This window comes from Primulina huaijiensis, chromosome 15 (genome assembly GCF_012295235.1).
Source record: "Primulina huaijiensis isolate GDHJ02 chromosome 15, ASM1229523v2, whole genome shotgun sequence".
NCBI lineage: Eukaryota > Viridiplantae > Streptophyta > Magnoliopsida > Lamiales > Gesneriaceae > Primulina > Primulina huaijiensis.
In genome coordinates, this window is record NC_133320.1 from 3,772,881 (window position 1) to 3,800,435 (window position 27,555).

The following is a 27,555-nucleotide window of genomic DNA, read 5'->3' on the forward strand; positions in this document are numbered from 1 at the left end:
ATAAGAGACCCCTTAATTAAACAAAATGTAATAATATAATTAAAATCCAGCTTAATGCATAAATACATCTAGCCAAGAAAACACAACTCTTAGTGAATGTGATTCAATTGGGAGAATATGGATACATGGAGGAATCACGCCTGTTGTGGCAACAGACATACTCGTTGCTGCAAATTATAGCGTTGTTTCTCTCGGCATCGCAGGACCTGCCATTTGCTAGAAGTCCTCAACATAATATGTGCAAGCATTCAAGTGCTTGTTGAGCATTCGGCCGAAAGCACGAGCATATCAATACACAAGTTGATTCCCATTTGCCATTCAAATTGTCTTTAATTCTGCATTCCACTAAATAGATTTCACAAGACATCCTCTAACTCATCTGGTACATGTAGTTTCTCAATGGCAGCCTGAGAGATGACAGAGTGAAGTGGACATTAGATAGTAGAATTATCAGGTATTGGGTCAGGAATTTCAAATCTTCTGATATGTTTAGTGATATATCAGCTGCATTTCATACGACGACTAAATAACACCACGAGTCAATAACAAAACAAAACAGTCAAAATCAAGTCGATGAATACTACTATGTTGTAGCACAAATAAAAGGTCGCATTAGCTGAAAATTATTTTTGTGAACTGAGTCACTACGATAGTTCCAAAGTTAATGTAAAAGAATCTTCCTTTGTTAGGACTTTCTGGATAAAATCAATGAATCTTAGCAATATTTATCATGCTAGTAGTAACAAAGTTATTGCAATACCCTCGGCAAGATTCCATTCTTAATAAGGAAATAGTTACCTTAATGGCAGCAACATCAGTTGCAGAAGGTTTCAAATCCAATGCTAATCCAAAATGAAGCATGGCTTTGTCATGCATATTTCGCCGTTTGTATATCCTGCCCATTAATGCATAAACACTGCTCTCGCATGGAGCATACTCTTTGAGTTCCTTGAGAACTGCTAAAGCCCCATCAAGATTTTCCATGCTGACTAAAATGTTGGCCTTCTGAAAAAGTGGGAGAGGGTTCTTCTTATCAGCTAAAATAGCTCTTTCCATCATTTCCAGTGCTTCATTATTTTTCTGTCGAGATAGAGGGATTAGTTAATTGTTAATAATGAAACGAAACTAACATCAATAGGAATTCCACCCTATTATGTTTGATTTCACCTTCAGAGCATGCAAAGCAGTTCCAAGGTATGACATTATTACAGAGGAAAGCGGATTGATTCGGAAAGCCATCCGAAAGTGATGCTCTGAAAACTCAAACTTCTCTTGTCTAAGATAGATCATTCCAAGACCATACCAGGCATTATAGTGCCTGGAATCTACCATAAGGGCGCTCTGATAGCTCTTAATACCATTTTCAAAATCCTCCAAGGAAACATATCTGTTCAGATATACAAATTTAATGATTAAAATAACCTTCAGAAGGAAATTACATCAGAAACAGGAAACAAAAATTGTGAACCATACTCGTGACCACAGAGCGTGTGGGCATAAGCAAATCTTGAATTTAACTGCACTGATCGCTGAAAATTTTTAAGAGCGGTTTCATGGTCTCTCTGTAAGCTATAGCAATTCCCCATAGCACACCTGCCATATCGTATTATTCTAAAATCAGAACATATCTTACAGAAAATGTCAACAGTAACACTATGCATAAATCAATTTTACTTCATGATAGAATTATTAAATAAATATAATTAGAATCCATCCAAAAAAAATTATACATCGTGTCAGCAAGAAGCCAAAAATAACAGCTATTGCATCTGCAGCGCATATAGATGAGCATAAGTTATGTATAAATACTTCGAGAAAAAGCCGCATAAAGTGAAGCATCTACAAAGAAAGTTTGGAGCTAAAAGTAGCTAGCTTAGGTGGGATACCAGGATTGAGGAGCTAAACGATCAGTAGCTACGAGCTCCTGAGCCAGGTAACTCAACTTCATATCTTCCTTCAAATGCTGAATCATAAGAGGTAAAGTGAGTCAGTAACACATAAAACACGTGGATTGGGGCAAAAACATCAAATTGGAACAGCCGAACAGCCATCTTAACATCCAACACCATCAACAGACTGGAATACACTAATCAAAAAGTCATACATAATTGTCATGGCGAAACTTCTTGAAGTTCTTCACATCAGACTAAGCTATTGTAAATAACGATTTTATGTTTCAGAAGAAATTAGTGCATCAATTAATTGTTTGAGTATTAAATTTTGTAAAACAAACATATACTTCCATCTTTAAAATGGATTTTAACAGTCTCAGGTTAAAGGAAAAAAGAAACAGTGCTTATTTCTCAACCTGAAAATTAACATTACAGTCACAAAAATAAAGGTAGGCTCTAGATCTGACAGCAATCCCACAGTGTATTAAGGTTATCGATAGGATTGCATCAGGGAAACATTTGAACAGAAAAGATATAAATGAAATGCACAAAAGTCATAAAAAAAATGAATATAATATTAGATGAGAAAGACCTCAACTTTAGACATGCAGCCTTTTTCTCATAAACTGCATGAGAATGCTTGTATTGTGATATTAAGGTGAATTAATTAAATCTTAAAAATTTATACAAGCTTACATATAAAACTGTAGAATATATATCCATCCCCTCCAAACTGTGAGGGGAGGCAATACGTGCAAGACTGAAGGCTCTATCAGCTTCAAGATAATCAACCATTTCAAAGTATGCTTTTCCAACCTGTAATTGAGCAAGATCATTAAAAATGCCAAATTATCCACAAACCTGTAAACATCACAGTTTAAAGATATATATCACTAACGACAAATACAAAGGACCTTGCTTGATATTGCCACGGAGGAAAATTTTGGGGAAATGATTTTGGAGAATATTTTGAGAAATAAATTGCGTGATTGGTAATATTTTGGAAGAATTTTTTTTAATAAGAAACCTATATGATAAAATAGGATAAAGTTTACAAAAAAGCAGACAAGATATTCGCAACTACGTAAAGGTAAAAAAACGATTGATCACAACATCATCAAATGAAGCTCCAATCCTAACCAAATCTGAAATCGATAAATGCTTAAAATATGAAATTTTCGTAGTCCAAACTGCAGCCCTAAATCTGATATCATCCAAACACTTGTCAGTCGACTCGCTAAATTGTCGAAGATCCTTCTGTTTCGCTCCAACCAGATCAACCAAAAAATATAATGCACTGCCACGCTCCAAAAAGTACTACCTCACTTACCAAGACGACAATCAGTAATTAAAACAAACATATCACGCGCTGATCTCGGAGCTTTAGTTTGTATTTTTTCTGGTGCACAGCACATAGGGTAAAAAAATTCTGGCTTATCAAAGACTAAATGTGCCAGAACTACTTTAAGCTGGACAAAGTAGATTTTTTTCCCGTGAAATCGACGCAAAGTATCTTGATTAAATAAAACAAGCTAGAGACTTCCAAAGAATGTACTGTCACCATAAATAGTAAAAACAATATAAAGTGAAGACAAGAGATTACCAGAGAAAGCACCCATCCTGTATTATAATGTTTTTGTGGAAGTTTGATAAAGACATCGAGGGCATCCTATTCACGAACAAACATGCCAATTATATGGTCATAAAATAATTGTTCAACAAGTTTTCCAAGAAATTCATCCACTACCTTGCATCGTGAGAGACAAGAGAGTCTGAAGCCGTCCCCAAGAAGCCTTAAAATGGCCAATATTTCAGAAGCACCGTCGTTGTATCTTGAGCCACTCAAAACAGCAGTACCTGATGACCTTGATAACCCTTCTTCTTCAAGTAATATATTATCAACAAATGGGGATGAATTTGAAGCAGGAATACTTGATCTATAATCATCATGTACTTCGTGATGAATCCCTAAGAATGCAAGATTCTTTTGTTAGCCAGGTGATAAAAAAGGAGCCCCATTAATCCCCAGATTAATAGAGATCTTTCAACTAATATCAGTTTAATTTCATCAAATTAAAATGTCACAAACACCATGATGTTTCTAGCTTTAGTGAAAAAGCAATAATCTGAATCGCACAATTTGCTATCATAACCATGCTTACAACACAGTAAAAGTTATACGCACCAGTAGCCTATATATTATCCACAAAAGGAAACGTTAACAGATTCCAAATAAGCAATAGATCAGGGCCCATCCTCGCCGCTAGGAGTCTAACTTTGTTTGTTTCTTAGCTGAAATGTAAGTGATATCTTTTACAAAGTTGTCCAGGTTTTAAATCTCAATTAAAACATTTCAGCAATTAATTGAATTTTACTGTTACCTCATATAAAAGAAAAGGGATACAAGTGAAGTGCAGCATATTAATTCAGGGATAGCTGATATAAGTAAATCTCAACTCATCATTAACAAAAATCATTTTTTAGAGAACTTCAATCACCTTCGTCTGCATTCTCATTTGTCCAAGATTGCCCTTTTCGGTATGTCAAAGAACGTGTTGCCACAGAGATTAACTTAGAACCTCCAAGAAATTTAGAAGAGTGACTTCTTCCATTGCCAGAGACTGACAAACAAGAGTTTATGTTGACCACAGATTCTCCAGCGAGTCTCATGCTTCGTCGCTGTCCAGAATCAGAAAACAGCCGCTCGGAGACCTAAACACAGATGAATTAACAACTCTCAGTACATCAAAAAACAGGAAAAAGAAAAAAGTATGACCAATGAATGACAATTTAAGAAGTCCCATAGCAGAAAGCGATGTTTATCGATATGAATGGTTTTGAACTTGTTGCATAGAAATACAGAGGATGATCTATTTTGAAAGAGTGCCAGAAGAGAACAGGAACAACAGAAAAAGAAGAAGAGGGTATTCTTGTCGTGACATGTCTAGAGAGAGATTCTCTAACGTCTCACTAGAGATGAGGCGACATGAGCGTTCTCATTTCTGAGTTCTTTCTCCCATTTTTCTTCCGAAATTGTGTTTGATTCTTTGTGGGATTTTCTCTCTCATACCTTATGCTCTAGAATTCCGGCATGGGAACTCCGTTTGTCATGAGAAAAATGGTCACACCACCAAGGAAGATTCGAATAAGATGATGGATGGAAATAGGATGAGATCCAATAGCCACAACAGATAGAGAAATACTCAAAGGGGTCAACCTTTGACTCATAAAAATCGAGACCATGCACCGCCCCGAGACACATCACCAAAGGTAAATGACTACAACAAGAAAGGTGATCCTCCTTTGATTGAGATAGTACCAAAAACCATTCAGGAAGGAATTCAATTTGCGCATAAGGAGGTGACCAAAAAATCTTAACCCAAATAGGAATGAAATTCATATCCTCCGCCATGAACAAGAAACATCTGGACAGCAAGAAATAAATGCCTACCAAGAATCATGTAAAGGCCTCCATTGAGTATTTTATCCTTCACCAATGTAGTGGGGAATGTGAAAATGATTCACTCATTTCTCTGTATCTCAAATTTAACATTTTCACTGTAGTTTTTCGAGAAATTTGAAAGAATTTAAGCATCAGGATTTATGCCCACCACATATCCAACCAGACAGTAGCCTCGAGCTTGTTCTACGGTTTCAATTTTATAGATTACAACAAATTCACCTTCTCGGGACGTAAAAATTCCAATCTCGACTTATCATCTGAAATTCCCCATCAGTCTGCGATGAACCAGTGATTTTTCCATTACCAGAGAGACTTGTTTGTGTTTCTTCTACAACGGAATTTTCACAGTCACTAGGGCTTCGCTCAGTCTCTACTGTCATATTCTTGTACATCTGCGTCATAGTGACGCGAACTTAGGGTACAGTAAGGGAAAGTTGTACCCCAAGAACCACCCAGCCGAACAAGCGAGTCGCAACCCTATGTTAATATTGTTAATAAATCAAGGAAGATTATGATCTCATGATTCAAGAGATTGACTTATTTAAATCTCATAATATAGATCTCTTAAAAGAGATTGGGATGAGAAGTTGCATACTAGCAGACGCTCCAATTGATACTAATATCAAACTTGGAGAAGTAAAGGATGGTAAACCAGTTGATACATGAAGATATCAAATATTAAAGGAAAAATGATCTATCTATCTCACACACATGACACGTCTAGACGTTGCTTTCGCAGTTAGCATGGTCAATCAGTTCATGCACACTCCATACGAAGAACACCTTCCAGCAGTATATTGGATTCTTCGTTACCAGAAAAGTTCACCAGAGAAAAGACTTTTCTTCAAAAAATGTGAAGAAAGAAGAGTTGAGGCTTATATAGAACTTGATTGGGCAAGATCAATTACTGACAGAAATTCCACATCTGGATATTGTAAGTTCATATGGGGTAATCTTGTAAATTGGAGAAGCAAAAAACAAAGTGTTGTTGCTAGAAGTAATGTCGAGGCCGAATTCAGAGCAATGGCTCAGGGAATATGTGAGATTATGTGGTTAAAAAGGGTTTTAGAAGTTATTAAGAAGGCGATATTATACCAATAAAGTTATGTTACAACAAATCAGCCATCAGAATTGCTCATAATCCTGTTTTAAACGACAGAACAAAGCACATATAGATTGATAAGCACTTTATAAAAGAGAAAATTGAAGAAGGAATAATTTGTATTCCTTTTGTGTCAAGCATACAACAAGTTGCAAATATTCTGACCAAAGGATTATTAAGACAACCTTTTGAAAATCAAGTCGGCAAGTTGCGCATGACAAACATCTTTGCACCAACTTGAGGGGAGTGTTAATATTGTTAATAAATCAACGAAGATTCGTGACAAAAGGAGTTCCTTGGCCGGAATACTAGAGTGAAGGAGACAGAGAGAGCCCACAAGGAATCGAACACAATTTCAGGAGAAAGATGGGAGAGAGGAACTCGGAAAAGAGAATAAACAAGTCGCCCAATCGTTAGTGAGAGGTGAGGGAATCTCTCTCTAGACTCGCATTCTTTACATCACTATTCTTTGTACCCATATTTTTTTACCTTGATGACATGACCGTTTCATGTCAAAAAAATGAAGAGAAAGAAGACTGATTACTAAGAAAAAATTCACCAGCTCAAATCTGAGTGCAAATGAATGAAAAAAAAACTCCAAAAAAATTGATGTGCTAGCAAGATAACTAATGCAGGAGAAATTAAAGTAAAAAACACATAACACACCGGCAAAAAGAATTGTCAATAATAGTTAAAACAGAAACAAAAACACTTCTATTATAAATGTTAGAAGTGTGTATTGACCATTGAGTAATGGGCTAATGGGACATAAAGCAGTCAATAATAATTTCTTACATCCGGACAACATGCTAGATAATTAAGTCATTTCACATAAAGTAGTCAATAAAATTTTCTTACATAACACAGTTTAGCACCTCAAAATTTGGGTGATTCCATCAAATCTGCTGTTACTAGAACTGAAAGTTTCATAATTCTAAAGGAATCATGTTACGATATGTAAAATATATTCATGTTAGCTTATGCACAAATGAATAATCCAATTAACAATAACTTTCCCTGCAGAAACCAAAGGAAACATGACATGGATGCAACATTTAAATAAAAAAATGAAAGAAGTAGGTAACTGATAACAAGAATCATCAAGGTAAAAATAAGATTACAAACCCAGAATGGATGACAACTACGAAAAAAGGCATTCAACAAATAATATTATAAATAAACAAGAAAACCTTAAAATGTCTTAACCTTTCTTAATTTTCCCTCATCCACGAATTTTCTCCTTGGGCCTGGAATAGTAGAGTAAACAGTTTGTCTTGGAGAATTATCAGCTACAAATGCTCTCATGTTTGAACCATTAGGTTGGGCATTTCTCAACAAAGGAGGTGGAGCAACACCTGATAACTACAAGGCATACCAGAAATTTGAGAGTAAAAGAAAGCATTAAAGCAGTCTTGATAAATAGATGATATTGTTTTTCCACGCCACGAATTGAGTATTCACATATCTAGGTCAAATAAAAACCAAATTTAGTGCGTAGTAACAGAAAAGCCTAATTCATAAGAGCCAGGAGAATATGAGCTGAAAAGACAAGAAGAATGCGTGGTCAAAGTTAAGAAGAACAACCATAACCATTTAAAAAGTAACTAGGAATGTACAGGAACTAAAAAGGAACCATGTGTATAGCAAATTAGTAGGAGCAGAAGGGTTACTTGTCAAATTATCCGTGGCCTAGGCAAAAGGCACGAGATCGGAAAATGACACACAAAAATCACAAGACTAAGGTTTCTTATTTCATTGTGCAGATATGCAACTACATGTTGAAACTATGCACCAATGCAACGCTAACATTGTATCAGTTTGATGATGAAACATCACGACCAGCTGCCATGCTGTGCATGAGTACATTAGACAATCTTGATTAATGGATATCATGAGACAAAAGTTATCAAAAATCAAAGTGGGGGAATAGAGAGGGACTGAGAAGAGAAAAGCAACCACCTAAACCCTCTATTGAGACATGCAGCAGATGAAAGTTTGGAAAAACAAATAAGCATCTCAATCCCCAAGTTTTTAGTTTTCAAAATAAACAGAATTGGCAATTCCAGGACTGTGTTAACTCGCTAAAGAACCATTATTTTGTAGATTTAAGTTTGGAAGGGGCTGAAGCAATGAACAATTATTGTAAAGTTTTCAGATAAAGAGGCTGGCACAATGAACAAAGATCATATATATTTCACTCTCCAGATCGATACAACCATTTCCAAAAACTGACATATGAAGCAATGAACAATTATAGTAAAGTTTTAAGATAAAGAGACCGGGCACAATGAACTAAGACCATGTATATTTCACTCTCCAGACCGAAACAACTATTTCCAAAGACTCGCATGATTCAAATACTTTTACTTTAATAATAATAGACAGTAAAATGATCGAAGGGTAAAGTATTTGTAGACAACACACAAGAAGACATGATGACAGAAAGCAAATTCGTGGTAGGAAGAACAAGAGTATATTCTGAAACTCTCAATATTATAGGTCTACTAATTTATACAGAGTATTTTAGCTTAATTATAGGCACAATCTCGTAACTAAAGGAACTTCAGGAAATAAATATTTACAAAATATGAAAATATTTTTATTTTTATTTTCTATACACTCCACTCAAGTTGGTGCAAAGATATCTATAATGTCCAACTTGCTTGTGAAGTCTTCAAATTTCGGTCTGAAATGTTCTTTTGTCACTGCATCGGCAATCTGCTCTTCAGAAATGACAAAAGATATACATATGATTCCATTCTCCATCTTCTCTTTAATGAAATGTCTATCGACTTCGAAATGTTTAATACAATCATGCTGAACACAATTGTTAACAATACTAATTGAAGACTTGTTATCATAGAACAATTTCATGGGAAACTGTGATTCTAGAACAGCTTCAGCCACAATATTTCACAAACTCCATTTGCCATTGCTCTCAATTTTGTTTCAGCACTGCTTCAAGCTACGACATTTTGCACTTTACTCCTCCAAGTGACACGATTTCTTTATAGGAAGGTACAATATCCTGAAGTAGATCCTTCTATCGGATATGGATCCAGCCCAATCAGCATCTATGAAAGTTTCTATACTTCTTTGATTGGTTTTTTTAAACGAAAGACCTTTTCCCGGAGAATTCTTCAGATATCTTAAAATCTTGTGTACCCTCTCCAAATGTTCTTCATATGGTGAATGCATGAACTGAAGGCTAACCACACTAATAGCAAAGGTAATATCAGGTCTTGTATGTCAAAGATTAATGAGTTTTCCCACAAGGCGTTGATATCACCCTTTTTAAACAAGAGTTCTTTTTTGTTATATACCTAACTTCTGATTTAGATCCATAGGGCTATCACTAGGTCTACATCCATTCATCTTTGTTTCATGTAGCAAATCCAAAGCATATTTCTCTGTGACACGTAGATACCTTTTCTTGATCTAGCAACTTCCATGCCCAAGAAATAACGTAGAGGACCTAAGTCTTTAATCTCAAATCGGATGCAAGGCTTCTCTTTAATACTGCATGTAAGAATTATATCATCCACATTAACAATTAAGATAGCCATTTTATCATCACTAGTATGCCTCGCGAACATTGTGTGATCAGATTGTCTTTATGTGTAAACTTGTTTCTTGATTGATCTGAAGAATATCTCAAACCAGGCTCGTGGTGATTGCTTCAAACCATAAAGAGATCACTTCAATTTTCCTATTTTTCCTCCAAATTGTTTTTCAAATCCTGGAGGGGCATCCATAAACACTTCTTCCACTAACTCACCATTGAGGAAGGCATTTTCCACATCCAACTCAATGAACTCATGTAGAGGCCAATCTAGATCCGCAACTAAAGACAACAAAATTCTTATTATATGCAATTTGGCAACAGGAGGCAAAGGATGTTTGGGTGAACCCCTTAGCCACAAGCCTCGCCTTGTAGCGTTCTAGAGATCCATCGGAGTTCAATTTCACTGTAAACACCTATTTGCATCCTAATGTTTGTTTCTCTTTAAGAAGATAATCAATTTTCCATGTACTATTCTTCTTTTTTCTTCAGCGCATCCATTTCCTCAAGGACAACCTTCTTCCATTCTGGAGTTCTTAGACCTTCCTGTATAGTCTTAGGAACATCCAGACTATGTAACTGTGAAATAAAATTAGAGTACGGTGTGGATATTTTATTATAGGATACATGATTAGAAAGTGGGTATTTGATGCATGACCTTAAACCTTTCCTGAATGCAATAAGAAGGTCCAAGAGCTCTGAAGATTCTAGTTTGGCAGAAGATGGTTCAGAATTGTTACATGTGCTTGAATGGATTTGAAGGTAAGGATCATTCCTCGGTTCAAACGTTTGACTGTGCGGAGTTATGGCATCTCGTCTACTTTGAGGTCGTCTTGTGTAGACTTGGCAAAATCTCTTCGTATCCTCATCTCATGTTCCAATATCTATATCATGATGTTGTACCCTATTAGGTGTGTTTGTATCCACGTTGATCATGCAATCAAGATCTAGGTCAAACTGACTCTTCAACTTTATCCTCTCCTTGAAAACGAGTGCTAAAGTAAGCTTGGGTTTCAAAAAAAGTCACGTCCATTGTTACAAAAAGAATTTGTAAAAAGATCAAAACATTTATAACCATTTTGTGTGGGAGAATATCCCAAAAAAACACACCTTACAGATCATGGATCCTATTTATCACGACTATGACAATGCACATGAATAAATGCCACACAACCAAAAACTCTAAGGGGTAAATCAGAGAATAGTCGGGACATGAGAAAGATTTCTTTAAATAATGCCAAAGGTGATTTGAAATTCAAAACTCTTAATGGCATTCTGTTCATAAGATAAGTAGCTGTCAAAATAGCTTATCCCCATAAGTATTTCGGCAATCTAGTAGTGAACATTAGAGACCACTCCATTTTGTTGTGGCGTCTGTATACAAATAGTTGTGATGAACTATACCATTTTACTGGAAAAATGACCCAAAATTTGATTAAGAACACTTTAATTTTTTCTTGAAATTGTGTCTAAATCATGGTGTCAAATTTTTAAAAATTTGTTCAGTTTCTGACTTTTCCCCCATTAGATACACCCAACTAAAACGTGTATGATCATCAATAAACATGATAAACCATTTTTTCCCAGAGGGGTTTGGAGTTTTAAAAGGTCCCTAAACGTCAATGTGAATGAATGAAAAAGATTTTGATGCATGATATGGTTGAATATGATAGGATGCAAGATGATGGTTTGCAAATTGACAAATATCACATTGAAAATCAGTAAGATTTTAATTTTGAAATAATTTTGGAAACAAATACTGAAAATTTGGATGTCTTAATCTATGGTGCCACAGCATAATATCACTAATACTAGAACTTGAGTTTGATACGATATTCGAATGTTGAGCTAGTCTACCCAAGTTATTCTTTTCCTCAAAGTAGTAGAGACCTCCATTTTCTCTAGCACTGCCTATCATCTTCCCGAAGTCCGGATCCTGAATTTCACAAAATTTCGAAGAAAACTTAGCACAACATTTCAAGTCACGGGTTAGTTTGCTAATGCACAGTAGGTTAAACAAAATATTAGGAACATGTAGGACATTATACAGTGTCAAAGTACTATAAATAGCAATTGATCATTTTTCAGCAATGGCTGATAAAATAACCATCTGATATTTTTATTTTTTGATCTCTTGCACAAGGGGAATAAGAACAACAATTTGGAAGATCCGGTCATATGGTCAGTAGCACCTGAATCTATCATCCAAGGGCGAGAGAATGAGGTGGACACATTAAAAACATATTGTAAATAATTACCTTGTGCCAGGGAACAAGATGTTGGTGTAGAAGTGGAGCGTTAAAGGTGTGAGGATTGGAACAATTGATCTAATTGCTCCTTACTGAAAGTTGGTGCCCCATGGGAAATGTTTGTGCTATTCTGTCTTTTTACAGTCAGATAAGCTTTTGAACGACCACGTCCCTTCGGTTTAAAATTCTTCGGTTTCCAGTTGGGAGGCTTACCATGTGAATCCCAACAACTCTCTTAGGTATGCCATGGTTTGTTACAATAATCGCACCGAAGTTCTTCCTTTTTATCTTGTCGAAATTGAGTGGTAGGGAAATTATTCTTGTCGATCAATGATGTCGAGGACTCTATAGTGGGTGACACGTTATCATTCGACATCATTTTCCTCCTTCCTTCTTCTCGACGTACTTCTGCGAATACTTTGCTCAAAGATAGTAGAGGATTTCTGCCCAATATACATCCTCTGACTTTGTCCAATTCACGGTTTAACCATGCCAAGAACTAGTATACTCTGTCATTCTCCATGCGTTTATGGAATTTGACACCGTCAGATTTGCACTATCATGATTCTTCATAACAGAGGTCTAACTCTTGTCATAGTGTTTTCATACAGTTGTAATATTCAATTACTCCCTTCTCACCTTGTTTGCACCGCCACAGTTTGGTCTTCAACACAAAAATCTGTGATGAATTTTCCAGATCGGAATGGGTTTCATTGACTACCTCCCAGACATTCTTTGTCGTGGGTAGAAACAAATAAATCTTACCAATTGATGGCTCCATGGAGTTTACGAGCCAAGCAATGACCAGAGAATTGTTGGATCGTCTTTCTTTGGTTCTTGAACTCCTCCGGTTAAATAGCCCACCCTTCCTTTAACATCAATTACTAATTTAATTGACTTAGCCCACTCCAAATTGTTTTTTCCATTCAATTTATGAATGGTGAATTGAATTTCAGAGTTTTAGAGCAAATTCATGGTAGGAAGCAAATTCATGTTAGAAAGAACAAGAGTATATTCTGAAACTCTCAATAATTTTTTCTTATTTTTCAATTGTTTAAGGTCTACTAATTTATACAGAGTATTTTAGCTATTTTCTAGGCACAATCCCGTAACTAAAGGAAAAATACAAATTTATTCCTAAATATTTAGGAAATAAATAATTAAAAATATGAAAATATTTTTATTACTATTTTCTATAGTATTAACATTTTAGAGGGTGAGGCGATTGATACTTAACCATGAAATGTTTCTTTAGGATCTGTGGCCTTGAACTATGCAGATCAAACACAAAAAAGAACGATATTTCCGCAACCTTAGCCATCAAGTGTTGTGATAGATGACATGATTTAACCTAGAGCATATTAAGGTAAGTGCAAACGATCTTGCGCATTAAGCTCACAAGGAGTGCGTTAAACTTAGGATACTACTTTTGTAAATAGTCACCTTTTGGGGAGGTAGACAGGTGACCTTGGTTTTTGAAACCTGGTAGCACAACATAATGCAAACCTTCAGTGAAATGCAGACCAGGGCGCATATCAGAACCCTCTAGCACGACATATGTGAAGGCTTCAAATGAAATGCAATTTGATAATCTTTTCTATTTACTTTTCATACTACTAAATATTAACATACTATTATTTAATAATCTGAAAATCACATATTAGATGCTACATGGCGGTTTTCTACATACATTTACGTTTAGAATTTATACATTAGTATGTCCCGCGTTGATATGATGCATCCATCACATGACACCTTGAGCCTATACTCCATGGCCTATGTGGCCTTCTTGTGCCTTGCGTCTATCATAAAAATGCAAACTGCCATGTCTTAGCCCAACCAAAGCGCACACCAACAATCGTGACCTTACATAGCTACATATAAGATATCGTAGCTACCGGAGGAGTTAAAAAGAAGTGCAATCAACTCTGATTAAGACCAATTCCAAAGAACAAAAAACAATAACATAATATACATGATTATACCTGTGATTGTGTAGCCATTGGAGAAGGTGTATTATAAAATGGTAAGCCAGCAGAACCACAATTTAGAGGCTGACTGGAAGCTGCTCCGTGATTGTTTCTAGATATATCTTGTAAGCTATTTCCTTGTGCGTGCAACTGCCTTGTGATGTCATCTGCTGAGCCTAAACTTCTGGTAGAAGCAATATCATGATCCTCACTAGATACCCGCATATTCTGGGAAGATAATTCTATGTGTTGATACTGCTTTTGGATGCATAGAAAAGCTCCTTCATCAAAAACCTTAGTTGCTTCTTCAGCTGCACCTGAAATGTTCCCCTGTTGTCTGATTAATAAAATATGAATATAACACACAACAACTTGGGAATTAAATAATAAAAGGGGGACCGAGGTTCTCGAGTAGGATGGATGAAAATTGAAAATGATGTCATAAGGGATAGGATACCATCGAGAACATGATTACTGACAGAAGCTATAATTGTAGATTTGCTTCTTCAAATGTAAAAGAAAAACTAATACATTGCCCATATTTGAAACCAGCTTTATTTGTCAAAAAAATGATGAGTCCCGGTTTAATGGCACGTATAGTAATCAGTGTTTCCCTTTTCTAGGTATGGTGTCATAGATAAGCAGATTGCTTTAGAACAAATTATTACAGAAGGTATTTTTGGGGGAAAAAAATTAGATCTCTGCCTTTCTTCGTTTTGCACTTGGACACAAATTATAATACTCAAATAGGAATCCATCAATTTCCTTGAACACAAATCCATAAAGCAAAGCTAAACTCAAGGTTAAAAAATAAAACCTATCAAGCAGGAGAAGCAAACAGAGGAAAATTAATGAAAAATAACTGATGCGCTAGGAACCTATAGGCATTCATATTCTGATCTTGTTACTCTCTTAAGAATGGAGAATCATAAAGAATGCTTCCTCAAAGATAAATTCATAATATTCCACATGAATCTATCCAAAGCTCAAGTAATGAGATAGGATGGTGGCATCTCATGTTTATGACAAACGCCCTGGTGTGCATGTCCTGTTCCTTGTATGAAGACAAGTTTGTGATAAAAAAATTTCTTTAATTTGAAAACATAAGTACTCAGGACCTCCCTACTTCTGGCTTTGATGGAATATTCATTATAGAATTTGATGTTTTAGTCGCTACAAATCCAAGGGACACCTATTCAGCAATTAAAGAATAACCAGAGGGCCAACAATCTACTGCAATATTTTTGGGAACTTCCTGAATCATAAAATTATGACTGAGGATAAAGTAACTGCCAGGAGGAATTCAGTTGTAAAGTTTGCAAACCTATGTAAAAAGTAACCATATATTTCGTATCTTCATTATCAAAATGCCTCGTCAAATCAAAGTAAAAATCAAATCTGAAATATGCTCAGTGTTCAGATCACTTCAATTGCTAGCTATTAAAAGCTAAAATACTTGAAATAGTCCAAAAAGACTGGTAGCCAAATATGATGATCAAGAAAACTTCAAAACTCCAAACGCCAAATGCAGCAAACATATGCAGCAAATATTTGAAATCACAAATTCATTCTACATATTACCTAATATACAAAGTTCCTCATAAGCAGTCCATAATAATGGATCCAATGCTAAAGCCTGGTTAAAGTGATGAATAGCACTTTGCCTTCTGTCAGTATACCTGTAAAAATGTTGGGAAAAAATCAAGTTTACAATAGCAAACTGGATCGCAGCGGATAGACAATTTCAAGGATTGCCAATATTTGATATTCTAAGAGATTGGTCGTATGTGTATTGTTAAAAATTAATGAACTAATATTTCGTGCCAGTGGACCACTAGTCCGCTTCTTGTAATGTAACATTCTAAAAAATTAATAATATCGTTTTGTTTCTTATCAAAAAAAGTATACCTGTAACAATTATTAAAACAAATTTAAACATATCCAATTCTTATCTTGATTCTCCATTAATAAATACAGTAACAGACTAAGAGTACAATATAGTTTATGATGTTAGTAGTTCGTGTACACACACACACACACACACACATATATACAATTTCCCTGATAAATAAACAGGTAATAAGTCACTATGTCAACCAAATAACTTTCAGCAAGCATGCAACAATTTTTAAACCAAACAACCCGATGCAGGAAAAGATTGTAGGCTGGTAAGTGGTAACATAAATATTTCCTGCAAATTTTAAACAATTTTACAATAATCTTGGGCTAAAAAAGAGGTGACATACATCAACTATCGTTTACAATCAAATGAAACAACGAAAATCAGTAGTCAGTAAATGTCCAATATATGGATGACTACAGGTAAAATCTGCAACTTCTCCCCAAATAAGAAAAGTCCTAGTATTAAGTCAGCAGTTCAGTCCAACAATTTGTTCAAATTTCTACCACCTAGCAAAAAAAATGCACTTCAAACAGGGCCAACAATGTAATATAAGATCCAAACATGCATCATTAAACTATCATAAATTATTATTATTATTAAAAATGAATTCAAGATTTTGTACTGATAATTTCTGGATAATTAACATTAGTTATACATTATTAAACCACCAACATAAGAAATGGAATAGGAAAATTGTGCATTAAATTTGCTAGAAAACCAGGGCTTCTCAAATGCAAAACATAAGCACAACAAAAGCTACAAAACATGAAATATTTTCAACTCATGAAAAATCACAATTTACCGACGCAGTCTTGTGATACCATCCCAAGCCAATTTTCAAGTTGTGATGAGATTTAGAAGAAAATCGTAGCCCAATTTATTAGATGGTTTATCCATTTAAATGAAATGAATAGAATAATCAATAGTGACCCCCTGTAAATATGATTATTGAGAAGGTAGTATAACATGTGGAAAACCTGAATATAAGTCCAAGAAGGTAATGGCCAGCAGCTCCGTTCGGAACCTAAGAAACAGAAAAATGACTATGACAACTCATATTTAAGAGCGTTTAGGCAATAGAAAGAAACTATGAATATGACAAAAGATCACGCCAGCATTAATGGCAGTATCTGGGCTTACAATATATATTATGTACCATACCTCTGTAGAGGATTCACTAGGAGATAATGCTGCTTCAGCTTCACTGAAAAGATCCATCTGAAAGCACGATAGTGCAAACAAGTAGCGGGATTGAGCCATATGCGCTCCTTCAAAGACAAAGATAGCACTTCAAAGACAAAGATAGCACTTTCATTTCTAAAAACATTTTATCATCCCCCAAATAAAACATGCACTATCATTTACTGATATTCTCCAAAATCAAAAAATTTTCTAGGATTTCACATCTCCCGGAATAATTTTACTTTTAACTAAATTTTTCATTGTTTCCTAAAAGCGATTTAGAATTACATTGAATTATATTCCAGATTATTCTTTTTAAAATTATTTATCGATCATTTCTGGCATGTTTTCATATACATATATAACAACAACAACACACAAGCCTTTATCCCACCGAGTGGGGTCAGCGTTTTCATATCTATAGTTAAAATTTATTTCTTCATGACAAAATTATGCACAGATTTTATTTTCCTAAAACTCTTCTCACAAAACTCCCAAAAAATCGGAGATTGTGATATATTACCAAGAATATAACAGGATAATGGCTCACATGTGCGTCGATTTGATAAGATCAGTTGGCCAAAATCACTTATAGTTATAGCAAGATAAATATTCAAAATATACCTTTTAAAATTTGGTATGCACAGTGTGCCTGATTGTTTTGCAAGTAACAAGTGGCAAGTAGCTGCAAATTTGTCTGCATTTGACATAAGAAAATGTAAATCATGAAGGAAAGAATGCAACTCAATCCGAATTTAGTAGCAGTTTGGTACAGTCGACAAGACATCATCCTCTGTATGAATTAAATTATGTAAAATGTATGGCACAAGATTATAGAGGGATGAACCGAATTGCAGCAATAAAAAATTATCTAAAATAATGAATTAGCACGGCTTCAAAACAATATACAATAACAATGAATTGACTCTAGCATCATTTAGTTAGCAGTTGGCAAAACCAGATTCTCTTATTCGTTCACAAACAGTTTCAAGACTTCCTCTTCCCCACAAAAAATATTTGAATAGCATGATAAGCATGGAAGTGTATGCAACTTATGTAGAGGTGATCTGACAAGAATCAACTTTATAGAGTTCAAAAATCCAAACCAGTGAACCCATTTCGCACACAATCACTAACCGTGGAAATAAAAATTCTTTGTTACTTCCCATCACTCAATCCTGCTATTCTAAGCAACACTTAACCTTCAGCACATTCATATACAACAGTAAATTCTCCAAGGCTATTCAGCTCAAGCCTGAAACGATGCGGCCCACAACTTCGACTCCACCCAAAAAATGAAAGCAAAGACACTAATCAACGCTACAAACTACAAAAGGAGCTCACAAAAACCAGACCAAATGCAGCTGTGTAGTAGAACCAACAATTCGAGATGTATTCGAATATCTCAACATTAAGATCAAATGCCGTTGAATATTTATACCCCTTAATGCTAACCTCAGATGGAAACTGAGCGCAAAGGCGTTCGCACATGAAAATGGCGTTACGGTGCACGAAGTAGCGTAGGTTGTCCCGCACACATTCCGCCAGTATCGCCTCCATTTATGCGCACACAGTACACTCAGAGCACATGAATTTCTATGAATTTGGACACAGAGATTGAAAATTATTGCTTTGGAGTCTAAGAATGTATGTAATATTGGATCTCATGCAGGGGAATAGGTTTCAAAAAATTTCAAATTTTTTTAAAAAAGGCTCCGAATTTGGGGATTCAGGTGTTTGAGGTTTCTGTAGGTCACGTGATATTAGGTTTCAAAATTCGAATGGCACGTGACAAGTCTTGGGTTCGCAGCACCGGTTTGGCGCAGTTGGTGGTTTGTCCGTCTTCTGAACACTTGCACCGTATGTTTCGAGCATGCCTTTGAAGAACATTTGCGGTCCTTGGATTTAATGTCAAATCTAATCTAATATATGTCTTTGTGTGATAACTCACTCAATTAAACTTTGAAGCTCGACTCTCATGTATATGTGTGAGAAATTTTGCAGTGTATGTATATATCAAATGTATCATCACACTTGTGCTTGCTCTAATTCTAGTTAATTTATTCATGTAGGATGCTCATGCTTTTAATCCAAAGCTTGTATTTGATATTCAATATATTGTATTTATGGCATTCAATAGTGATATATGCGTTAGACACAATAATATGATTGTTTGAAAAAGTTGTGTATGGATTCTAACATTGCAACTGTCAACATTGTGTTTTTGCCCATTTTCATAAACCGAGATGTTATCAGATCGAGCTGATCAAACTGTGTTGATTTGATGGTTTGATCTGGTTTGTTATGAGCTTGATTTGTTGGTTTGATATGAGTTATTTCAAGTAAGATGTTAGTACTAGTTGAGTTGTTCAATTTTCTCTGTTATAGATCTTGATTCGTAGATTTCTTAGCAAAGTGATGAATATTAAAGTTGTAGTCATTTCTTTTAGCTTTCCATGAAGTCATTAGTCAGACAATTCCAACTTTGAATGAGAAATATATGCTTGACATATCAGGCTGTTAGTAATCTGGAACTTGTACTCTATTCTGTGCAGAACCAACAAATGCATCGTGGTTTATCAGCTTCTTATGATCCAATTCAGACTTTTGACTAATGAAGAAGACTTGTATATCGTTCTCTTCTTTTTGTTATGCATATTCGATTGTTCCATTTGAATAAATGAGTTGAGAGATATGGCCAAAATAACATAACTGCTCCATTCAACCTGATTGATGTTTCCATTTTCATCAGCTCGACATTGTGAGTAATATTCCACCTAGATAACTTTAGAACCAACTGAAATGTTGTGAAATAATAGTTGTGTAAAATTGAGTTTTCTATTTAATCATTTTAGCGGCTTTTCATTTGTTTCATCGAGCTGTGAGATATCATCAAAATACCGCAGCTTGCCAAATTTTCAGTTTGGTTGAGTTTCAGCTTCCAACTTGAGATAACAACTTCATACTTATCTCCATCAAACTGTAGTCGCCAAATTTCAATTCCTTGAAATATGACTATCTCAACGGGAACACATAATTCGATACTTGTGTTACCCTCTATAGTTCAGGGATACAGCTAGCCGTGGGTTCACATCTCCACGTGATTCAAAATAACATTATTCTTATTCGGGCTTACCCTAGTTAGCCTCATTCTTTTCATCAACTCCTTGATCAAAAAAGTCAAAATTTATGTCTGATTGTACCCATCATATCATTATAAGAGCATGTAGTAGCATCATCCCATGATCTCCTAGGTATCACTGATAGTACCTGCAAANTTGACAAATACATTATATAATAATCAATAATATAAGAATTTAGATATAATGAAATTAAAGTCCTAGTAGGTAAAGACTTAGAGTCTTTGTAGGAGAGAGACTCCTAATTCTCCCTCTATATATACACCAATAGGACTCAAAAACCATACCATAATTTTGCACACAAATTGCACACAAGAATTTCGAAAATCCTCGTCCTTTTTGCATCAAAGTTTCGGTCATCCCATAGATTTTGGGAAGAAATAATTCGGTCACTTTGTGTTCTTCCACGTCGCACCGCCGTCATTACACCGTCTTCGGATTTTGGAAATTCGGAGGCTATAGTCTCAACACACAAATCGCTTGGTATTACTAGTGTAATTCAAGCAAGAAACAAAGTTTTCGATCGTGGATCCAATTAGTCAATCAAAGGAACAAGCCTTTCGTAGGGATTTACAAGAAGAGCTATCTCCGCGTAAAAATCGGAATAGTTTGGAGTCCAGCGTTTAAACACGCGGAGGTATAACTCTTAAGCACCCTATGAATGAAATTTTAAACACACGACGCCCAAACAAAAATTTTAAACTTCTGTTGCGTCTTGGGTGCGAGAACTCGATGTAAATATGTTATAAACACAATAAAAAATTTTGTTATCAGCAAAATCAAGATTGCTTATGTTTCTCAACCCAAGACGATCTTTTACTATTTTATTAAGAATGTGACTATGATAGTAACTAATTTTGGTAAATTGACACGACAACTTTCTTATTACAAAAACAAATCTTATTTTTCAATAATTTACAATTTATTTAATGTTATCTTAATCAACAAAAAAATAAAAAGATTAATGAATAAATATTTTTGACTAAATAATTATTTATTTTTTTAACACGTGTAATGTGTGTGCCCAACCACGACCAATATTTATAATGCATAAACAAATTTTGAGAAAAACAGTTGTTTGAATAGACATGCATCTTTTATGCATAAACACTCGTTCATTCGAAAAATTGTACTGGTTCATTTAGACTCTTATGACACAATTTATTAGTTTAATTATTAAAAATAAAACTTAAAATGATATATATTGATTTATGAGAAATTGAACATATAACTAAATGTCCCCCCAAGCCCAACACACCAAATATTTGAAAATATGATCTTAGTGGTAGACAAAGTTGTATGCATTCGTGACACTCAAGATTGAATAGCTCATATATCAACTTTCTGTTTTTCCTTCTATGACCGAGAGGTATCCCACTAATTAAATCATTTCACACTCCTTCCATTTTCTTATCAAAACCTTCAGCCCCATTCTTCCTTTTTGATTAAACTTTTCATCATCTTCTTCTTTTTTACCAGTAAAATTTGTCTTTTATTCTTTATTATGTCTTTTGTAAATGGCTGCATCCATGTATTTAACATTCAAAAGAAACAACAAACTCTCAAACCATGCATAATTTCAAAATATTAATCGCACCCCATGGATCCGTCAGCCGGAGATGCCGATTGCCTTGACTTGTGGTTTTATAGTTTCTTCCACGAGTAAGGTAGCAGTCAGCACTCCATTCCTCATTGCCTCCTTGATTTATTCTAGTAAAAATATTATAATTAATTAATTATTAGAATTACCACAATGATTTGCATAGATGTCGTTATTTTACATTTTACTTCTTATCATTTAAACTCTTGTGAATAAATTTTATAGATTAAGCCAAATATAGAAAACACAATATGAAATGCAAATAACATTGGCATATTTTATATTATTTTATTGAAAACTCGATGATGTTCAATTATGATTCTATTGATTCTAGAAATACTTTTGAGCGAGATGTGTTTTTTTTTATATTTTTAAATTTAAAAACATGGGTCAAATGATATTAATAAGTTTTTCTAGAATAGTTGTTTAAGCATCTTCTTAATTATTTCTAACTATAAATTTGTTTTTTTTAATATTTGTGTAAACATTTCCAATTCTAGACGTTTTTATAGAATAATTGACTAAACGCATATTTATTCTTAAAACAACTTTTAAAATATTTTATAATTTTTTTTTTTAAAAAAACACTTTTATAAATTTTTTTTAAGTATTTGTCCAAACATAGTTTTACTTTATATGTCAACAAATATATTATCTGATATATAGTTACTTGCGAGAAAAATATTACTTTTCTATTTGAAGTAAACATTTTATTGTATATATGGACTATATCGACTTACCCAACCCAAAAAACTTAAAATTAAAAAATTATTTTGCATGAACATAATTTTAAAATATAAAATTTATTTTAGAAAATATAATTAGAATCTAATCCTCAAATTCAAAATTTTCCTTTTTATATTTGAATTGATAAAAAAAATTCTAGAATCCGACTCTCATATTCCAGTGAAATCCGAGTTTGAAAGCTCGGTTGTTATAACGTACGTTCATGCTCTCTGACTAGGGGATAAGTCACTTAGTAAGTTTTCTATATAGTTGTTGCAATTTCAAACATCATCTAAAAAATTATGAAATGTAGCAAGCTTTCGCAGCGATTGAGCAATACAAAATCCAGTATTTCCCTTCTCTCCTTTGTTGGACGTTAGCAAGAAGCATTTATCGCCGGTTTCTTTCCGGAATAAAAAAGTGACATTTCTTTTGCAAGGCTTAAAAAAGTCTCTAATGACCCAATTATTATTACAACGTTCTGTACCATAGAATTCGGCCTTTGGGGTCAACACTGCGGCTTCTATGAGGAAGGCGATGCAAAGGAGGCTCGATTGTTAAATCCTTCCACTTTGTCATATCTTGTTAAATTCAAATAGTTTTTATTAATTAATTTATTTAAAAACTCCTCTTCATCACAAATTTTTCTATTATACCAAGCAAATGATCAATAAATCATCATCTTATCTTAATAGTTAAATGTGTATTCAATCTCTGTTAGACTGATTCTTTTTTAGAGTTCCTGACGAACATAAAAAATGTCTCCACACTCTCTAGGTCCACATGTATTTTTTCGGATGAAATTCGGTACGAAAGATTGAAAATCTGGAACAAATATATATCTACAACTAAAAGTTTTAGATCTGACGCTAATATATGATTTTCGAGTACACAAACATGTTTAACAAAATTTGATATTAATATGGTATTAATGACACGTATTTTTTCGGATAAAAATTCGGTACAAAACCTTGAAAATCTGGTAATGATATATGATGTTTGAGCATTAAATCTTTCAGATTTCACATTAATATATGATTTTTGAGTATCCAAACATATCTAAAAAAATTTGATATCATTAACTCACGTTTTTTCGAATGAAAATCGGTACAAAATATTAAAAATATGGTACTGATATAAGTTATTTCAGTATAAACTCTTTCAGATCGGGTACTAGTATATGATATTTGAGCACATAAACAAGTGTAGAAAATATTGTTATTAATATAGTTTTCCCAATTTGATTCTCATAATTTTATATTTTGCACCATATCTAAAATAATTTGTTCTGCAATATCATATGTATATTTTAGATTTTTAATATTTTACACCGAATTTTATTGAAAAAATAATTGTGAAACCATGAAGTGCATACATAAATTTTTTTTTATGTGAATCAAAAATTGTAGAAAAAGTTTTGATTTGAGATGAATTGAACACACAATCATACCAAAATGTATTGTATTTTTATTAAATAATTTAATTTAATTAGGACTATATTTTTTTCTTTCGTTTTCCAACCCAAAAGATAACCTTCGGGTCACAGTGGTAAGTCTCACGTGGTGTGCACGTGACCTCCTCTCTTCTTCAATATCGAGAATAAATCAAAGCAGATCCGTCGTCTCAGTCACTCCGGTTGAACCAAGAAAACGGGACACTTCTTTGAATTTCACTATCTGTATGTAGGGTTAAAGCCGTGCAAGTTTAAAGAGCATAATTTTCGCTAGTTTTCTGGTATCGGGAGCAGTATGGCGGCATTCATGACGGTGCTGGAGTCCGATCTGAGGGCTCTTTCAGCGGAGGCTCGCCGCCGTTACCCCGCCGTCAAAGACGCAGCTGAACACGCGATTTTAAAGGTTCCCGTCTTGTTTTTTAGTTGATTCTATCCTCCCTGCATTGTTATGTTACTTGGATATGATTTTTATTCGATTTGTATCACCAGGTTGATTAATTATCAGCTTATGTTTGATCCCTGGATCTGAATATTCGTTAATTCTAAACATTCCAGTGAGAGTGTATTTTGTGCGTCTCTGGGTGATGGTTCTTTTCCCTTGACTAAATATATATAGTTACGTGAAAATGCAGCTTAGGTCGCTCTCCAGCCCGAATGAGATTTCACATAACGAGGATATATTGAGGATCTTTGTGATGGCTTGCGAGGTTAAAAACGTGAAGCTGAGTGTGATTGGATTGTCATGCCTGCAAAAGCTCATCTCGCATGATGCTGTAGCATCTTCGGCCCTCAAGGAAATTCTTTCCACTCTCAAGGAAGTGAGTAAAGATGGAATAAATCAATAAGCATTGACATGATATAACCAAAGTTGCCCAAATCAATATGTTCAATTAGATTTGAATTTTAACATGCTTATTCCCAAAATTTAGTTTATATGTTTCCAAAATGCAGTCTAAATGCTCTTAGATGCAACTAATATGATCAAAACAATGTTTGCATTTTACCCTCGTGGCATACCCTAATTCACCTTTTGTATTTTCTTCTTATCGTGTAGTCTTCCAGGTACACATCAATGTTATCTACATATGAGATTCGAGGCATGTCAAGTGTTTATTGAGCTGTAGTAAATTTTTACTAAAAGTTTTAGGTTCCAAGATCAGTTGTACTTCTTGTTTACCGCTGCAATTTTTTTTTTCATATATGAAACAATATTTTATTCATAATATGATGAGAAATAAGTACATCAGTGGACTAGTGGTCAACTTTCAACAGGAATTACATAATTTCAATGTTGTATCAATGATACACATAAGCTCAATCTCGCAATATATCTAAGATCGAGACATTCTAAAAGTCATCATGAGTGCCGATCCAGATAGCAACTTTGATCTTGATTTTATTCCATCACTGTTCTCTAGTGTCTTCCTTTATCTTCCAAAATTCTTTGATTTCTTTCCAACCATACTGTCCAGCGTATGCCTTGAACCACCCCTTGCCACAAAATTCTTCCCCTCATGCCAATTAGTTGTGAGAATTGAAGATATATATAAGTTGTTAATATGATATGGGCTTTTGTTTTTTTAGTGTGCGGACCACTTGTCCGCCTTTTGTAATTATTAGCTTTTAATTGTTTAACATAATATCGTTTCCTATTAAAAAAACGAGAATAGTCTTTTATATTAATAACAATACATCATGCATCTTAATCCCCCCCTTTTGATTTCGAACGAACAGCGATGCTATTTTGTTGCTTGACAAGGAGGTTTCATCATTGTCTATTTATGTTTGCTTTGATTTTTGCATAATGCATGACACATGCTATATATCATGTATGCATTTAGATGTTTTCTTCTTCACTTATTTCCTTCTCTTTCCCAGCATGCTGAGATGGCAGATGAGACTGTTCAGCTTAAGACCCTGCAAACTATACTCATATTATTTCAGTCTAATTTACAACCAGATAATGAGGTACGCAAAATTCACGACTCATAATTTATTATAAATTTCCCACCATCTTAATTACAACATAGTCTTTACTATTTATTGAATACTTTTGTTGGAGTCACATATAACCTGGAAACCACCCACCATCCTTTATGATATGCATCACACATGCAAAAATAAAAGTGGTTAATTAACCAGCGACTAGCCACAAGACTAGTGCAATAATGCTAGTGGTTGCACATTCAAAATCCATGCAAATGCTGTAAGATTCGGTGTCAACAATGCAAAATTATTCAACCAAGGAGCAATAGATGCTGCATGAATGGCATTCTTAGACAAAATTTATGCTCGATGTAAATAATAGGTCACTGATCACGATAACAGGGGAAGACACGGCCACTTGTATTGTGTGAGTGAGACTTACTACATAATGTTTCTTGATATGCTCAGAATTTTAGCAAAGTAGGTTGTTCAAACCAGCTCAAGCAACGAACAGTTAGTTACAGTTACACAAAGGACCCTTCATTTCCTAGTCACCACAATAAGGCAGCATGTTGGGTTCTTAGCTTTATCCACATGCCTGGGATGTGACCATCTATGAGTACAGTGAGATGTTGATAATGGTGGTGAATTTTGCCATTAAGATTTCTATATTTTTATCATTTCCATATTTTAGTCAATGTTCTAAAAAGCAGTAGGCGGTAGGTAGTCGCTTAGGCGGCACCTAGGCGGTTTTTATAAAATAAATTTTATAATATTTAGCAACATTATATATTAATATCTTTAAATTATTTTTATTTTTATTTTTGAATATTAAATCATTGTTTGATATAGGTGGAGAAAACATGACTAATAAAAAAATAAGATGATATTTTTTATTTTTAGGATATTAAATTATTGTTTAAATTAATTTATTACCATCCTTGTGATTTTGATCTTCTTCACATGCAAAATCATCATCATTGATTTGGAGTCTACAAAATAATCAATTTGTGGATTTTTAATTTAAATTAAAAGACCAATTTTTTTTAATAAACAAATAAAAATAGAAGCCTTAATGCCTAGAGTCCTAGACCCGCCTAAGACCGACTAGAACCGCCTAGGTTGCCTGACTAGCACTTTTTCTAAGTGGTTGGCCGCCGCCTAGCCCTTAGGTGGCAACCTAGGCCGATCTTTAGAACAATGATTTTAGTTGGATTTGAAATATATATACATGTCAATTACTTGTAAAACATTAATTCATCTGGTATTAATAATATTTCATTTTCATATTGTTTTCTCTTAATTGAGATTTTAATTGTTTCGTTTGAACCATCCTTTCTAGAGCACCATCGAGATATTTAAAATTTTAATTTAATATAATAGAGTA

General features: G+C 34.3%; 2 protein-coding genes across 7 annotated transcripts in view; one reads left to right on the forward strand and one right to left on the reverse strand.

Annotated features, from left to right (window-relative positions):
* Nucleotides 1–200: 200 nt before the first annotated feature.
* On the reverse strand, nt 201–19,083 carry LOC140958292 (cell division cycle protein 27 homolog B-like). Of its 3 annotated transcripts, none has more exons than XM_073415684.1 (16): nt 18,779–19,083; nt 17,948–18,020; nt 17,303–17,409; nt 17,119–17,165; nt 15,820–15,917; nt 14,254–14,555; nt 7,664–7,819; nt 4,391–4,604; nt 3,640–3,860; nt 3,496–3,561; nt 2,589–2,708; nt 1,887–1,963; nt 1,474–1,593; nt 1,168–1,387; nt 799–1,080; nt 201–407 (listed from the first exon to the last, which is right to left on the reverse strand). In XM_073415684.1, exons 1-16 carry the CDS (start codon nt 18,881–18,883, stop codon nt 357–359), a joined length of 2,259 nt encoding a protein of 752 aa, XP_073271785.1. In that variant the 5' UTR covers nt 18,884–19,083; the 3' UTR covers nt 201–356. The 3 variants fall into 3 exon arrangements, with proteins under 3 accessions (XP_073271785.1, XP_073271787.1, XP_073271786.1); XM_073415686.1 differs by having other exon boundaries at nt 17,303–17,359; nt 18,765–18,805; XM_073415685.1 differs by having other exon boundaries at nt 18,765–18,788.
* A 5,221-nt stretch (nt 19,084–24,304) lies between these two features.
* Nucleotides 24,305–27,555, forward strand: part of LOC140959031 (uncharacterized) — a 62,420-nt gene continuing 59,169 nt past the window's right edge. For 3 of the 4 annotated variants that reach the window (XM_073416733.1, XM_073416735.1, XM_073416736.1), the window contains exons 1-3: nt 24,306–24,645; nt 24,875–25,060; nt 26,121–26,210. In XM_073416733.1, the coding sequence (XP_073272834.1) occupies nt 24,538–24,645; nt 24,875–25,060; nt 26,121–26,210 (384 nt within the window). In that variant the 5' untranslated portion in view covers nt 24,306–24,537. Of the gene's footprint in view, nt 24,646–24,874; nt 25,061–26,120; nt 26,211–27,555 lie in introns of all 4 variants that reach the window. The other variant, XM_073416734.1, reaches the window with a different exon arrangement.